This window comes from Rhinopithecus bieti, unplaced genomic scaffold (assembly GCF_001698545.2).
Source record: "Rhinopithecus bieti isolate Rb0 unplaced genomic scaffold, ASM169854v2 scaffold_110, whole genome shotgun sequence".
Lineage (NCBI taxonomy): Eukaryota > Metazoa > Chordata > Mammalia > Primates > Cercopithecidae > Rhinopithecus > Rhinopithecus bieti.
The window spans coordinates 2,418,819-2,433,697 of NW_016803311.1; the positions used below are offsets into that span (position 1 = coordinate 2,418,819).

Here is a 14,879-nt window from a genome sequence, read left to right on the forward strand (position 1 = left end):
GTTCGGGGCTGTACGTTGCATTCCGGTACCGGACGCCGAGAGCGGTTTGTCTCCGTCTCTGGAGTTGTAGGCGAGAGGTGATCATGTCCGGTCGCGGAAAACAGGGCGGCAAAGTACGAGCAAAGGCCAAATCCCGCTCCTCCCGCGCGGGCCTGCAGTTCCCGGTGGGCCGAGTGCACAGACTGCTGCGCAAAGGGAACTACGCGGAGCGAGTGGGCGCCGGGGCGCCTGTGTATCTGGCAGCGGTGCTGGAGTACCTGACGGCGGAGATCCTGGAGCTGGCTGGCAACGCCGCGCGTGACAACAAGAAGACCAGGATAATTCCCCGCCACCTGCAGCTCGCCATCCGCAACGACGAGGAGTTAAACAAGCTGCTGGGCAAAGTGACCATTGCTCAGGGCGGCGTCCTGCCCAACATCCAGGCCGTGCTGCTGCCCAAGAAGACGGAGAGTCAGAAGGCGAAGAGCAAGTGACCCTGACGCCACCCTCAGGGAGCTGGCTCCCCCCGCAAGGGCCCTTTTCATGGTCGTCCCGCAATGCTTTTGAATGTGCTGGATGTCATGGAGGGCCGGTGACATCTAGCGGGGAGGTGGGCGGCGAGGGGCCCGGCGGGAGCCAATAAAGTTGGTGAAAATCGTTTGGTCGAGAGAGCTGTATAGTCGTGGGGACCTGCCGGATGGCCCCAGGGGAGGGGACGATTGGGAAACCTCTGGAGCAGGTACTGGTGGGTGGGCTTGAGCCACTCTGGACTGCTTTAGTCCGCAGGTCACCCTCGAGGCGTTAAGGGAGGGTGGCTTGGAGGTGGGCAGGGTGGGAGCGCACCTCGCTCTCAGTAGGGCAAAGGGGAGGCAGAGTCGGTGCGGCGAGGCCTCTTCCGGAATTATTTTACTTCCCCTTCCCAGAGGCTTCGCTCTCCTTCCAGTTTGTGGGCACTCAGGACCAAGTTCTGGGAAGAGACCGTCGAATCGAGCTGGGCTCGAGGCAGGAAGTGTCTCCGGCCATATTTTCAAAAGTGGAGTAACTTTCCATCTTGGAAGGGTAGTTCTGATGGCAGGATATTAACTTAAGAGATTCTTCTTAGCCTAGTAGCTTCTGTGCTTTCATGCTTTGGATATCAGATATCTTTATATAGCACCTTATGTTCATATTTTTTTAAATGAAGGAAATGTTCAATTTGAGTCATGAGGTTGGAAATTCGTTCCCCGGACAGTCATATTGCATAACATTGCAGCGCCTTTAGTCGTGAGTTACATATGCTTTAGCTTTTAAAGTGATGTTTTCAGGTTTCTAGCTTCATAATGATCCTGTCTTCATATTATATTCTCTTTGAGACTCAGTTTGACTTTGCTTTAAAACAAAGCAAAACCTCTTGCTTTTAGGGGTTCTTAACCCAACAAATAACCTGTTTGAAATCTCTTATATTCTCCCACTAGCCTGAAGCAATGACCTTATTCCAGTAATGTCTTTGGGAGTTGCATTGCCTAATGGCACGATATTGCTTTAATAAACATGTGAGGAAAGATAGGGCCAAATACTTAAGTGCAGGGAGAAACACATTTCAGACCAGGAATCCACATTAAAGAGTTAACACTAGTAATCATCTTCTGCCCTTAGTTGACACTCCCATTTATTTCATCCTTCTCAGCAAATTTCATCCTGGCCCACAGACCCCACAAAAAAGATCCCAGTACAGATTTCACATCTTTGGACTCTTTCCTGTGAGTCGGAATTGAAGTCTTCCCCCCAAAATAATATATATAAAAAATAATATATATTATAATATATATCATCTATTATATAGTACATATTATATAATATATATTAATTGTATATTATATATATATATATNCTTTTTTTTGTTTCCAAAAGCGTGGGTCCACAATTCAGGTATGTAAGAATAAACTGCCATTCTGACTTTAGTCTCTGGGCTCATTTACAGAGACCCGGGGGACCTCCACGTTCTCGTAGAGGACCCGATCCGCTGATCTGCGGCGCCCTTGCTTGCGCGGAGCAAGCCAAGGCCAAGACTTAGGCCTCTCCAATAAAACCTAGTGGCTCTTTGCAGGCCCATAGCCTCAAAGACAAAAGATATTTTGGCTAGGCGAGCTTGTTCCTCCTGTCAGGGCAGGAAGCATTCACGTCTGGCCATCACTAGCTTCAGACTTAGAAGTGAAGGATTGGCTGGCTGTGAGCCGCAGGACCCAGCAGGGAGACCAGTGTGGTCTCTACACTGTTGGGTAGCTGCAGGCAAGGCTCTTCTATAAGAAACAGCCCACAGACCCTGTCCTGGGCAGGCAGAATTCCGCAGAGACGCTGTTGTTTTGCCTAAGCAGCACGGGCTGCCGAGACAGAAACCTACCTGACTAGTATGGTGTATTATATGAGAACATCCACTTAGCATAGCAACGTCTACGGATAACCCCTGTAGCTCTTCTTCTGGATTGCTTTCTGTTTCCAACCATGTTTTCTTATTTCCTACTAGTTTATTTGCTTGGGAGCGAGCGTGGTCGTGGAAAACCCGTAACTGCTAAATTCATCTGGGTCCCCAAATGCGGAGCGGGCTGGCCTCGGTATTTATGTGAGCGGCTATATAAATGAGGATTCGGAGCTTGCTCTATTGATTGGACAGAGCTGGAGGAGGCGTTCTCTCTTCCAGAGCGCTAGTTGGGAGCGGAGCCTGCCTGTCATTGGTCACCAGAGCCAATGGGAAGGGGCTGCCGCGCGGCCGCAAAGAGTTTGTAGAGGCAGTTCGGGGGCTGTACGTTGCATTCCGGTACCGGACGCCGAGAGCGGTTTGTCTCCGTCTCTGGAGTTGTAGGCGAGAGGTGATCATGTCCGGTCGCGGAAAACAGGGCGGCAAAGTACGAGCAAAGGCCAAATCCCGCTCCTCCCGCGCGGGCCTGCAGTTCCCGGTGGGCCGAGTGCACAGACTGCTGCGCAAAGGGAACTACGCGGAGCGAGTGGGCGCCGGGGCGCCTGTGTATCTGGCAGCGGTGCTGGAGTACCTGACGGCGGAGATCCTGGAGCTGGCTGGCAACGCCGCGCGTGACAACAAGAAGACCAGGATAATTCCCCGCCACCTGCAGCTCGCCATCCGCAACGACGAGGAGTTAAACAAGCTGCTGGGCAAAGTGACCATTGCTCAGGGCGGCGTCCTGCCCAACATCCAGGCCGTGCTGCTGCCCAAGAAGACGGAGAGTCAGAAGGCGAAGAGCAAGTGACCCTGACGCCACCCTCAGGGAGCTGGCTCCCCCCGCAAGGGCCCTTTTCATGGTCGTCCCGCAATGCTTTTGAATGTGCTGGATGTCATGGAGGGCCGGTGACATCTAGCGGGGAGGTGGGCGGCGAGGGGCCCGGCGGGAGCCAATAAAGTTGGTGAAAATCGTTTGGTCGAGAGAGCTGTATAGTCGTGGGGACCTGCCGGATGGCCCCAGGGGAGGGGGACGATTGGGAAACCTCTGGAGCAGGTACTGGTGGGTGGGCTTGAGCCACTCTGGACTGCTTTAGTCCGCAGGTCACCCTCGAGGCGTTAAGGGAGGGTGGCTTGGAGGTGGGCAGGGTGGGAGCGCACCTCGCTCTCAGTAGGGCAAAGGGGAGGCAGAGTCGGTGCGGCGAGGCCTCTTCCGGAATTATTTTTACTTCCCCTTCCCAGAGGCTTCGCTCTCCTTCCAGTTTGTGGGCACTCAGGACCAAGTTCTGGGAAGAGACCGTCGAATCGAGCTGGGCTCGAGGCAGGAAGTGTCTCCGGCCATATTTTTCAAAAAGTGGAGTAACTTTCCATCTTGGAAGGGTAGTTCTGATGGCAGGATATTAACTTAAGAGATTCTTCTTAGCCTAGTAGCTTCTGTGCTTTCATGCTTTGGATATCAGATATCTTTATATAGCACCTTATGTTCATATTTTTTTAAATGAAGGAAATGTTCAATTTGAGTCATGAGGTTGGAAATTCGTTCCCCGGACAGTCATATTGCATAACATTGCAGCGCCTTTAGTCGTGAGTTACATATGCTTTAGCTTTTAAAGTGATGTTTTCAGGTTTCTAGCTTCATAATGATCCTGTCTTCATATTATATTCTCTTTGAGACTCAGTTTGACTTTGCTTTAAAACAAAGCAAAAACCTCTTGCTTTTAGGGGTTCTTAACCCAACAAATAACCTGTTTGAAATCTCTTATATTCTCCCACTAGCCTGAAGCAATGACCTTATTCCAGTAATGTCTTTGGGAGTTGCATTGCCTAATGGCACGATATTGCTTTAATAAACATGTGAGGAAAGATAGGGCCAAATACTTAAGTGCAGGGAGAAACACATTTCAGACCAGGAATCCACATTAAAGAGTTAACACTAGTAATCATCTTCTGCCCTTAGTTGACACTCCCATTTATTTCATCCTTCTCAGCAAATTTCATCCTGGCCCACAGACCCCACAAAAAAGATCCCAGTACAGATTTCACATCTTTGGACTCTTTCCTGTGAGTCGGAATTGAAGTCTTCCCCCCAAAAATATATATATAAAAAATAATATATATTATAATATATATCATCTATTATATAGTACATATTATATAATATATATTAATTGTATATTATATATATATATATTATGTCTTCATCCTTAGTAGCAGCTGGCCCATTTTCCCACTTGGACTTTATTTTGTCCCCAGTATTTATTGAACAGCTGTCTATGCTAGGCTCTGTACAAAGTGATAGGAGTAGAGCTGTGAATGAGGCCAACCAGATTTCCATTCTCTTGGAGCTCATTTTATTTTTATTGGTTCCTGAAGACGGGACAAGGAACAAATACATACGTTAATATGAGAGATCAGCTTCTGTTAGTACTTGTACCTCTCTGCTGGTGTGGATGAATGATGGAATTACTTCTCCCATGTTGCCACTTTTGAGGTGTACAAAGGTCAGGACGTACACACCTCTGTTAGCAGGCAAATTATTGGGCAGGTTCCAGAAGTCCTGCTATTCACTCTCTGTGGTTTTGTCATATGTAAAAGTCATAACACCTGTTTTAAGGATTGAGCTTGTTCATTTACTGTGTGCCACATTAGACAACAAATGGAAAAATGTACGACGTTCTATGGGGGTATGGGTTTATCCTTATAGGTTCAATTATAGGTAAACATTAATAGGACTTTAAAAAAATGCCTAATTGTTAGAATTAATACTTGCAGTTACCACTTGGGGTCAGTGGAACAAAATGCATATATGGTTTTGACATTTGAGTCTAATTTCTTAAAGAGATGAGGCATCTGAGGGATTGTTGCCAAAATGATGAAGAAATAAGGACAAGGGACATCAAGACATAAGAAAAAGCACCTTTGCCTTTCCCTGGGAAGATTCACAGGAGTCTGTCCAGCTCTTGTTACATGATGAGCAACATAGACAAGATAAAGGCATGGTAACTGCCCTGTCTCTACCTGCCTCTCCCACCACTACCCTAAGGATTCTTAGCATCCCCTCAAATACTTTGCCTGCCTCAAAATTCAATCATCTCCTCACCATTTTTGTTTTTGAGAGTTTTTTTAAAACCTGAATTGTTTATTGGCAGTTTAAAATGCATACTCCTACAAAATCAGCTCAGTCCATGATCCACGATGGACAAACAGTAGTTCTTGCTGATGTGTGATTGTTAATTTAAAAGGCCAATATTTCTTTAAGCATAAGACCATATGGTAAAAGACCTAAGACAAAATCTGGTGGGAATTGAATTCCAGTTTTTAATAGGGTTATAATCCATAGTTTTATTTACACACACACATACTGTTTCCTGCAGTGATAAGCCGTTCAGTGTGGCTGTGGCTTGGCTAGGATTTGTTTGATCTTTGTTTTTCCTGCGGGGCCAGTCTTGTCTTTGTGTCCCTGAGGACTGGTCTGTTTAGTTGTGCCTGCCTGGAATCAAAAGGTTTAGTCAGGCTCCATAATTGGTGATGACTGGCATACTACATGCAAACTTCACAATGCCCCTTCCAGTGGTTGAAAGGTCGCATACCATGCTGTGTAAGAGCTTAAGCTCTCTGCAATGAGACTTAAATTCAGATTCACTCAACTCATTAGTTATCTGATTTTTGGAAACTTAATCTCTTTAAACCTGTTTCATCTCTAAAATGGGCATAATAGTTTACCTCAGAGAGTTTGGGGAGGATTCAATGAATTAATGTGAGTGAGGACACTAAGATTCCCGTATAGAAATAGGCTCAATGAATAGTAGCTGTTCTTATTTCTATGTAAAGTGAGTAGCGGTAGTTGATGGGAGCTGTTGAAACAGGTAAACATACAGCATTCTAGCAATCCTATGACTTTTGTGATAGCAACCATAAAAACAATTTTAGTGACTGTTTTATTAAAGCACATCCACAATTCAATGTATAACAAAAAAGAAAGTAATAAATGATTAAAACTTGTGAACCTGAATTTGCATTTTTTTGTGTGTTTGTTTTTTGTTTTTGCCCCTGAAGACAACCTAGTTTAGAATTTATGGCTTGTTAAGTCCACCCACACACATTAAAAATGGACCCCGTTTGTTCAATAATTTATTGAGCAATATTATGTGTTTACACCTGTGATTGGTAACCAGCTGCCAAGAAACTTACTATCATGGTACACACACTCAAAAGAAAGATAATAACAGAGTACATGTAGGGGGAAGGAGATGCTCAGGGTGTTAACAGGAACAGGGAATATGGGTACCTGTGTCACTCAGCCAGGTGGGCACACTGGCTGGTGGGAGGTGTAAGCTGGGCTGAGAGGCAGCATGCACGAAGACATGGGGGTCAAAGGTAACTCCTGCAACTGGATTTGGATCTGAAACTAGGGGAAAAAAGTCTGGATTGGAGATAAGAATTTGGGAGTCATGACTAAAAATAGCCAGAGTAGATCAAATCATCCAGAAAGAACATATACATGTATAGAATGTAGACTGATATCAGAAATTACCACAAGGAACAGAAGATCTGTGAGATTTAATCAATTGGCAGAGGAAGAGGCATCACTAAAGAGAGAAACGGATGCGGCCGGAAGGACACGAGGAGAGAAAGTGTCAGTAGAGATTTTTCCACAATTGGATCGTTTTGCTTCTTCATACTCCCTGCTTGCTTATACTTAAAGAAATGGTCTTTAAAAGTTATTTCTTTTTTCCACACATAGGAAATGGTGACAAGCTGGCTCATGTTACTAATGGAATTGGAATCAAAATGCATTTTACCCTTTACATTTTAAACTGCGCATATGGAAATTCAAGGTATACATGGTGACAGCAAAACATTTTCTAAAAAAAAACCTAGAAGAATATTGGCAAAGATCCCTTAAAGATATCCTTTATCATCATTCTTTTAGTTGAATATAATTTTTTACATATAAATTTTAAGAAGTTTTAGAAAGAGGTAACTTATTCATAAAGCCAATGTAGGCATTTTAGAATGATTAAAACATGAGAAATTGGGCTCTGACGAGGCAACTTTTAAAAAAATCAATAAATGTTTAGCTTTCCGAGAGAGAAATGGAGAGTAAGAGGAACAGAGAAGAAGCAGAGGAAGAAATAATGAAACTGGTTTCAGGCAGATATGAAATTATCACTGTAAAGCTTTATTTTGTTTTCTCCACAAGTGGAGGAAGGAAAGCTGACGTGTTGAAAATTGGATTTTAACACATACATACTTGAAGGAGAATGGTGACTTGTTTGGGCAATAACTTGGATCCATGATTTTTTTTTTTTTTTTTTTTTTTTTAGAAAGGCTCTCCCCCCGTTTCCCCGGTTGGGGGGCGGGGTTGTGAACACAGCTCACTGCAGCCTCCACCTCTAGGCGCAAGCCATCCTCCTACCTCAGCCTCCCGAGTAGTTGGGACTACAGTTGTGTGCCATCACACCTGGGTAATTTTTTTATTAATAATTTTTGTAGAGATGGAGTTTCACCATGTTGCCCAGGCTGTCTCTAACTCCTGGGCTCAACTGATCTTTCCACCTCTGCCTCCCAAAGTGTTGGGATTATAGGCATGAGTTACCACACTCATAGACCCTTGATAATTTTATCGAGCCATGAAATAAAAAAGCCAGCATTGTTTAACCCCAAAGTATGGAATCATAGGAGAGACAAACCCTATATTCAACAAAATTATCTTTCTTTTAGACAAACAAGCAATCTGCACATGAGAGTTTGCTTTCTGTTTCAAAGCACTTCTCAAATGAACTGTCTTTTTCATGTCAAAAGCCCAAGTGATCACTACAATTCCAAAATATCCCTAATGAAATTGTTGTATTAGAGATGGAAGTGTACAGATTAGCTTTGTAGTAAGACATCGTGAAGAAAATGTGTGTTTGGCCTGAAAGAAGTGCAGTTTTAAATTGTGAAGACTAGGAGAAATGCAGTCGTATGTAAAGATGTGTAACCTCTAACCCCCAGAGTTTGGCCATGGGCCAGCTATTAGTCTAGGCAGACAAAACAAAATAGTCCAGGTCTCAGGGGCACATAGACAAGACTGAGGAAGACGTCTTAATCAGACCCGGAAATGGTAACCCCAAGCAAAATTTATCCTAAGATCTCTGGTCTGGAGACCTTCTGAACTCATTAGCACCTGGAAGTCACTTGCAAACAGATTTATCAGAACTATGTTTATAACTTTCCCTGTGGACAACACTAAATATTAAGCAAGCAGTAGAAGCAAGGAATAGAAGACTAAACATGGTTTGCTGAAAGAATATAAATCTGATTAGATAATTTAAAAAATTCCAAGAGATCATCTTCCTAGGGAAACACATAAAGTCGACACTGAAGTGCTTCAACAAAATACAGGAACTCAGTTCAGTGTGAACTTATTTCCCAGCCATGAGCAAGTGGCACCTCACACAGATCAAGTCACAAGAGGTCTCAGATGTGCACACTGCGTTGAGAGTCCTGGTGCAAGCAATGAGAGCTTTGGCTAAACCTGTAGTTTTGTCTATGCCCTCTAGCCGAAGACCATCAGGAACATATTTGTAGTTGAACAAGTTGGGATTATTCCTCTTTGCAGCAAGGGGGAACAACATTCCATGGGGAAATGTGGGGTGTCTCAGTAAGAGTCTGTTAGGGCGTATTATAGGATTTGGGTTTGTGTTAGTTGATTTGGGGGCTTTGCTCAGAATTGCATGCCGTCAGGAAGTAGGGTGCAAGGAATGTTGTAAAGTACAGAATGAAGTGAAACTAAAGTTGTAATTGGTAAATATGCTAATGCATATTAGCCAGGATAGGGGTTTTTTGTTCATTTTTGTTGTTTGGACAATGTTCGTGTTTTTCTTTCTGTTCAGACATGATTACAGAAAGGTCTTGTTTTTTATTTGATCTTTTTACAGCCACTCAGTGGCCTTGTCTCGTGTTAGTGTTCTGTGAATTGTGCATGTTCAACAGATCAGGCCAACTCCTGGCAACAGCACAGCCTAGCTGATAGTCCAGGTCAGTTGCTGTCTGTCATTGACTGCTTTTCCCTTGCTCATTAGCTAAAAAAATGTGACACACGAAAGAATAGTTGCTCAGCGGTGGAAGTAGACAAATACATCTCAAGGCAAATGTTGGCAGTGTCCAAGCGTCATGCAAAAGAGGGAGCTACTGTCTTCAAGTAGTTCAGTCACACATTTATACATTTCAAGCATCCATATCTGCTAACAAAATCCTCGTTTTCATGTTCATCAAGTAACTTTCTATCTTGAATTTATCTTTTTGTCCATGTCTTCACACAGGATAAGAATGTCCTTGTTTCTTGAACATGGTATTCCAGGTGTTCCTAATAATAAATCATGCTTTAAATTTTTTATATCTATATATGTATATTACTTATATTTATTTAAACATATATATTAGGTAAATACCATGACCTCACTTTCCTCCCTTCTTCCAGTATCCTGTTTCCCATTGCCCAACCCAAATGGAAGACAAAAGACAAGAAAGCCCATTGATGCCTTATCTACAGTTTAGCCTTCTGGAGGCATACAACAGGGTGGAAAAGTATAAAGACAGCATTAGGAGGGCAGACCTCTTAGTTGTCCAAATATAATACGAGCATGCATCCATTTTCAGGGTAAAGAGTGTCACTGGAACTTTTACAACATGAGAAAGGTTATTTCCTCACAAAACTCTTGATATACAGAGTGTTCTAGCAAGAGCAAACAGTCCAGATGAAATCTCTGTTGTAAAACTTCCATAAGAGTAGTCCTTAAATGAAGTCTATAAAATGTATAGCTTTACAGATTCTAGCCTGTTCTTCTGCCATTCTTTATACCACTCACCAGCCATACAAAACTATCTCTTGTCTCTTCCAGCAGAGAACAAGGGCACAGAGAACTCACACCCTCTTCTTTGCTTCAGCCTATCCACTAGAACTAGCTCAGGCTTAATCTAACTGCAAAGAAGCTCAGGAAATATAGAAGAGAAGATGAAATATTTTGGTGAGTACCATTGTCTCTGCCAGTTTCTTGGAGCATTTTTGCTTACTTGCTAGTTCTTAGCTTTGTTCTATTTAACATAGTTCTGTTGTGGAGCTTGCCAGTTAATTAAAGTTCCTTTGAGAGTTTTCAAGAAAAGTGACACACACAGTTATATTAGCTAGCACACATAAGCTAACAGAACTAGCTAGTAGCCCCTGCCAAAAAGGGCTTGAGAAATATTCCATTTGTTTTTGCCAAAGGAACCTGTGCTAAGAATTGCTTTAAAACGTTGTGATAGTAGAAGTAAAGAGCACTGAGTTTTCTTTGGATTCATGTGTGCCAGTTATGAATTTATTGGTTCTGAGCTCCAAATTAAAACTCCAAATTCGTCTCTGAGTTTTCTCAGCAGAGGGCCCTGTAGAGAAACATTGCAGTAAGAAAGGGCGTATTTCCATTTGGACACTAAGTAAGGTAGGCTACCTGCCTTCAGTGCAGGTTTCATCTTAGGAAACCAGAGTAGTGACAGAAACTGTGTAGCTCACAAAGCCCAAAATACTCACCATCTGGCCCTTTAGAGAAAGTTTGCTGATCCCTGTTCCAGTCTATCTGTGGAAACAAAAATGAAAAATACGAAGCTCCCCAAACCACAAAGCATCTATTGAAATAACTGATGTTGTTCTGCCAGATTTTATGGAGAAAACTAGCAGAACAACAACATCATATTATTTCAAATAGATACTTTTAAGGTTAACCCTTAAGTTTTAAAACGATCTGTCTTAAAATTATTTAGTCAAATACAAGGTTTTTTTTGTTTTTTTGTTTTTTTTTTCCATGAATACGTATTTTATAAATGAACTTTGAGGTACAAGTGTGGATTTAAAAATACCTCCTCCTTTGGTCTGGGTTATTATGCAGTAAGAACAGTCTTAGGGGGAGATGTTGAATTTGTACTTGGCCTGGGTTTTACTTCCCTTTTCAATCAAGAAAGCCATCAAACATTCTTTGAAGGTAAGGTTTTCTTTGCAACAAGTTGCTGAAGCCCTTTTTCGCTTTTACAAAGAAGTTCAGCCTTCATAAAATAATATGGCTTTTTCATTTGTGGGTGGTATGTTTTATAAAATCAGACAGGATTTCAGAGATGTATGTTTCCCCCTCTTCCTGCCTAAACTTTGGCTGTCATCTTCCTTTTTTCTTTGCCTCACTCCCCATTTTATTGGGATCAAGATTGCTGGGTATAGACAGTAATAATGAACAGTGCAGTTCATTCTGTTCTTCCTTGGACTATAAATTTTTCTAGAGATTCTATGGTTAGAAACGCTATTCTTTCTTCACAAAATACTTTACAAAAGCCATTATTTTACATTTCTTACAGCATTTTTAGAGTGTTAATTCTGCATATATTTATCTCCTGCAAAAGTGGTGTAACTCTTACTAAAAATGGACTTATCATGGTATTTTACAATTTTAAAAAACACAGCTTATTTTTAAGCTTAATATGCCTGGAGGGGAAATACTCTGTGACTGGAATAACATGTCAAGGAAAAATGTGTTTGGGGACCCATGGTCTTCTCTTGCAGACTTCTGATTTATTTTAAAAAACATACTTTCTCTATTTGGTTGTAGCACCATTAGACCCACAGTGTATATTTAATATTTCTAAACTTACAGAGAAAATATTCAATTTTTTAAAAAAAACTTTTAAAAAGTTAACATATAAAATTATAAATGTAAAATGAATGTCTTCACTGGTACATGGCATATATAGCTGATTTCCCCCCCAAATTGTTGTTAAAAAAAGATGCTTTAAAAATTTAGCATTAGTAAGTATTGTACTCAAGGTTTGAGACAGATAAAGACAATGAAGTTTATTCCCTGAATTTCCCTAAGGTCCATGAGGGTAGGGACCTTACTTGATTTAGCTCACCACTGTATTCCCAGCACCTAGCTCAGTTGTTGGACAGTAACTGTCTATAGAATAAGTAAACTTCATACTCTCATGTCCCCAAATCCTCAAGTCTGTCATTCCATCAATTACCCCATCATTCTCCACCCTCTCCCTATTGGCTATCGCCCCTCAGCAAAACGTCTGCCAATTAAAATCCCTCCGTTCACCCAGAGTATAGCCACCTGCCTTCTGTCCTCTTTCCTTCATAAACTACAAGGCTTTCTTAGAGAAAAAAGTTGGGAGACAGTTCTTTTGGCTTCACAGAAGTTCTAGTTCCGACTTTTGCCAAAAGCTCTTATTTCTAAGAATGTAAAAATGTTTTCCAGCAACTCATTAATACCTTCCTGGATCTAGGATCTGTATATGAAGGAAGTATGTGTAGCTCTGCATGGTGACAGCTTTGAGCCCCAGGAGTCCTGAAATAACGCCAGTCTTCCAAACTGGCTGAGGAACATTTTCAGATGTTAGACCTGCTGTAGTTTGAGTTAGGGATAAAACTGTTCAGTTCTATAGGGGTAGTGATTGTCCCATCTTCTCGGCCTGAAGAATTACTTGAATGCAATAAAAATGATTTTTAAAATACTTATAACCCTCCCCAGCTATACATAAGGAGGTATTTTAATAAAGAGCACAAACGAGAATATAGAAAACGATAATTGAAACAGAATTTTGGATAGCATCTGGGCTGCATGCTGATTCCATGACATGGCAGAGTATTATTGTAGTGATCCTTAAGTTAAAGGGGCAATCGCTGTCCCTAAAGTGACACTTTGCTAAGGAAATAGTAACAAGTCTATCCACGTACTTGATTTAAGATTTTTATCATTTACATTTCATAGCTGTGGTCTAACCATTTTCGTGAAAATATTATGTAAATTATGATCATAACAAGTATATCCAGAATCAGAACTGCTAATTAATTCCCCTTTCCTGTGGATGCAGCTGATGCATTGTGTCACATCTTACCACTGATTTTCAGAAAATTATACTAGCATTATTAGGAAATGCCTTTATGATAAACTATCAACAGCTTTCTTATATTAACATGAATCAGAAATCTCCAACTCAAGGCTGAGTTGGGAAGATCACTTGAGGTTAGGAGACCAGACTGGGCAACATAGCAAGACCTCATCTCTAAAAAATAAATGAGCTGGTTGTGGTGGCCCATATCTGTAGTTCCAACTACTTGGGAGGCTGAGGCCAGAGGATCACTTGAACCCAGGAGTTTGAGGCTGCAGTGAGCTATGATCACATCACTGCACTGCAGCCTGGGCAACAGAGGAAGCACCTGTCTCTAAGGAAAAATAATAAAAAAAATCGCTCCCAGAAAGAATGTATGTTTCAAGTAAGATCATTAAAAATATTTCAGATCAAGTATTGGGGAGTAATTCTGTTTATGCTGCAACTATAACTACAATATTGATACCATATGGTTTGATCTTTGATATCCATAAGGCTATCAAGGATGGTGTCAAGGATTGATAACATAAGGTTCAATCCTTACATCTAAACAATCAGACTCAATTCACCTGCTGACCTATATTAATATTACACTAAAAAACCAACCCAAAACGGTCTATTTAGTGCTTTGGCAGGATTTGCTTTAATATGAAAGAATAAATCAGTATCTTCCAAGCAAAGTCAAAACAAACAAAAGATCTTGAATAAAAATCTAAAAATCCATCAAATAAATCAACTCTAAGAAAATCAATGCCTTATTGTATTATTGCACTACATTTTAGGTTATCACCAATTTTTGATAGTATGGGATTTACATGAAAGGCATTTGAGATACTGTGGAAAGTGACGTATGACTAAACAATGCACACACTGTATGTGTTTATGAAATACACACTTTGGATCACTGAATAAATCACAAGTCCTTTTTAAGTTTCAATACTCTCTAGTGTAAAATGGGGAAAATACCCAGAAAAGTCATTAAGGTTACTTGGTAGATCAGTTAGTTAACATTAACTGAAAGTAACATTAAACTTAGTAGACTAAGAGTTAGTCTACATTGGTACATGAGTTTACATTAAAGCACTTTGTAAAGAAAATGGTATAAATGCAAATTAATGTTATATATATTAAAATATGAATGAATAATATAAAAGCACACAAAACCCACCAATTCAGAAAGGAAAAAAAGCTAACCTTTTCTGATTCTTTAATAACTTAAAAATGGTTTAAAATGACTTTTGCCATTCAACTTGTATCAGTTCATGAAGCTCTAGAATAAGTAACCACTGAAGGTAAGACATCTTTTAAACAATAAAAGCCAAACCATACTATTCCTAACACCTCTCAGTTTCTCTAAAGCCAGTATGACAACCTTACAGGAAAATAATTACTCCTCTTTTTTATCCCTGAAAATTTAAAATGTAGTTTCTACCATGTTTTCAGTAAGATTCTCATTCTGTACCAGAAAGGCAGTTCCTTAAAAACCCAAGTTTTAAATACTCAACCTTTTTTTTTTTTTCTGTTCATAAACTAGGTATTATGTTTATACATTATCAGTAACACAGAGTCAGTA

At 41.1% G+C, this 14,879-nt stretch overlaps 2 protein-coding genes across 2 annotated transcripts; both read left to right on the forward strand.

Annotated features, from left to right (window-relative positions):
• LOC108530530 (histone H2A.J) lies at positions 1–639 on the forward strand. Its single transcript, XM_017873514.1, has one exon. The coding sequence runs from the start codon at positions 84–86 to the stop codon at positions 471–473; it is 390 nt and encodes a 129-aa protein (XP_017729003.1). The 5' UTR covers positions 1–83; the 3' UTR covers positions 474–639.
• Positions 640–2,691: 2,052 nt separating this feature from the next.
• Positions 2,692–6,422, forward strand: LOC108530539 (histone H2A.J-like). The gene is made up of 2 exons (XM_017873518.1): positions 2,692–3,198; positions 3,673–6,422. The coding sequence occupies exons 1-2, from the start codon at positions 2,832–2,834 to the stop codon at positions 3,771–3,773; spliced, it is 468 nt and encodes a 155-aa protein (XP_017729007.1). The 5' UTR covers positions 2,692–2,831; the 3' UTR covers positions 3,774–6,422.
• Positions 6,423–14,879: the final 8,457 nt, after the last annotated feature.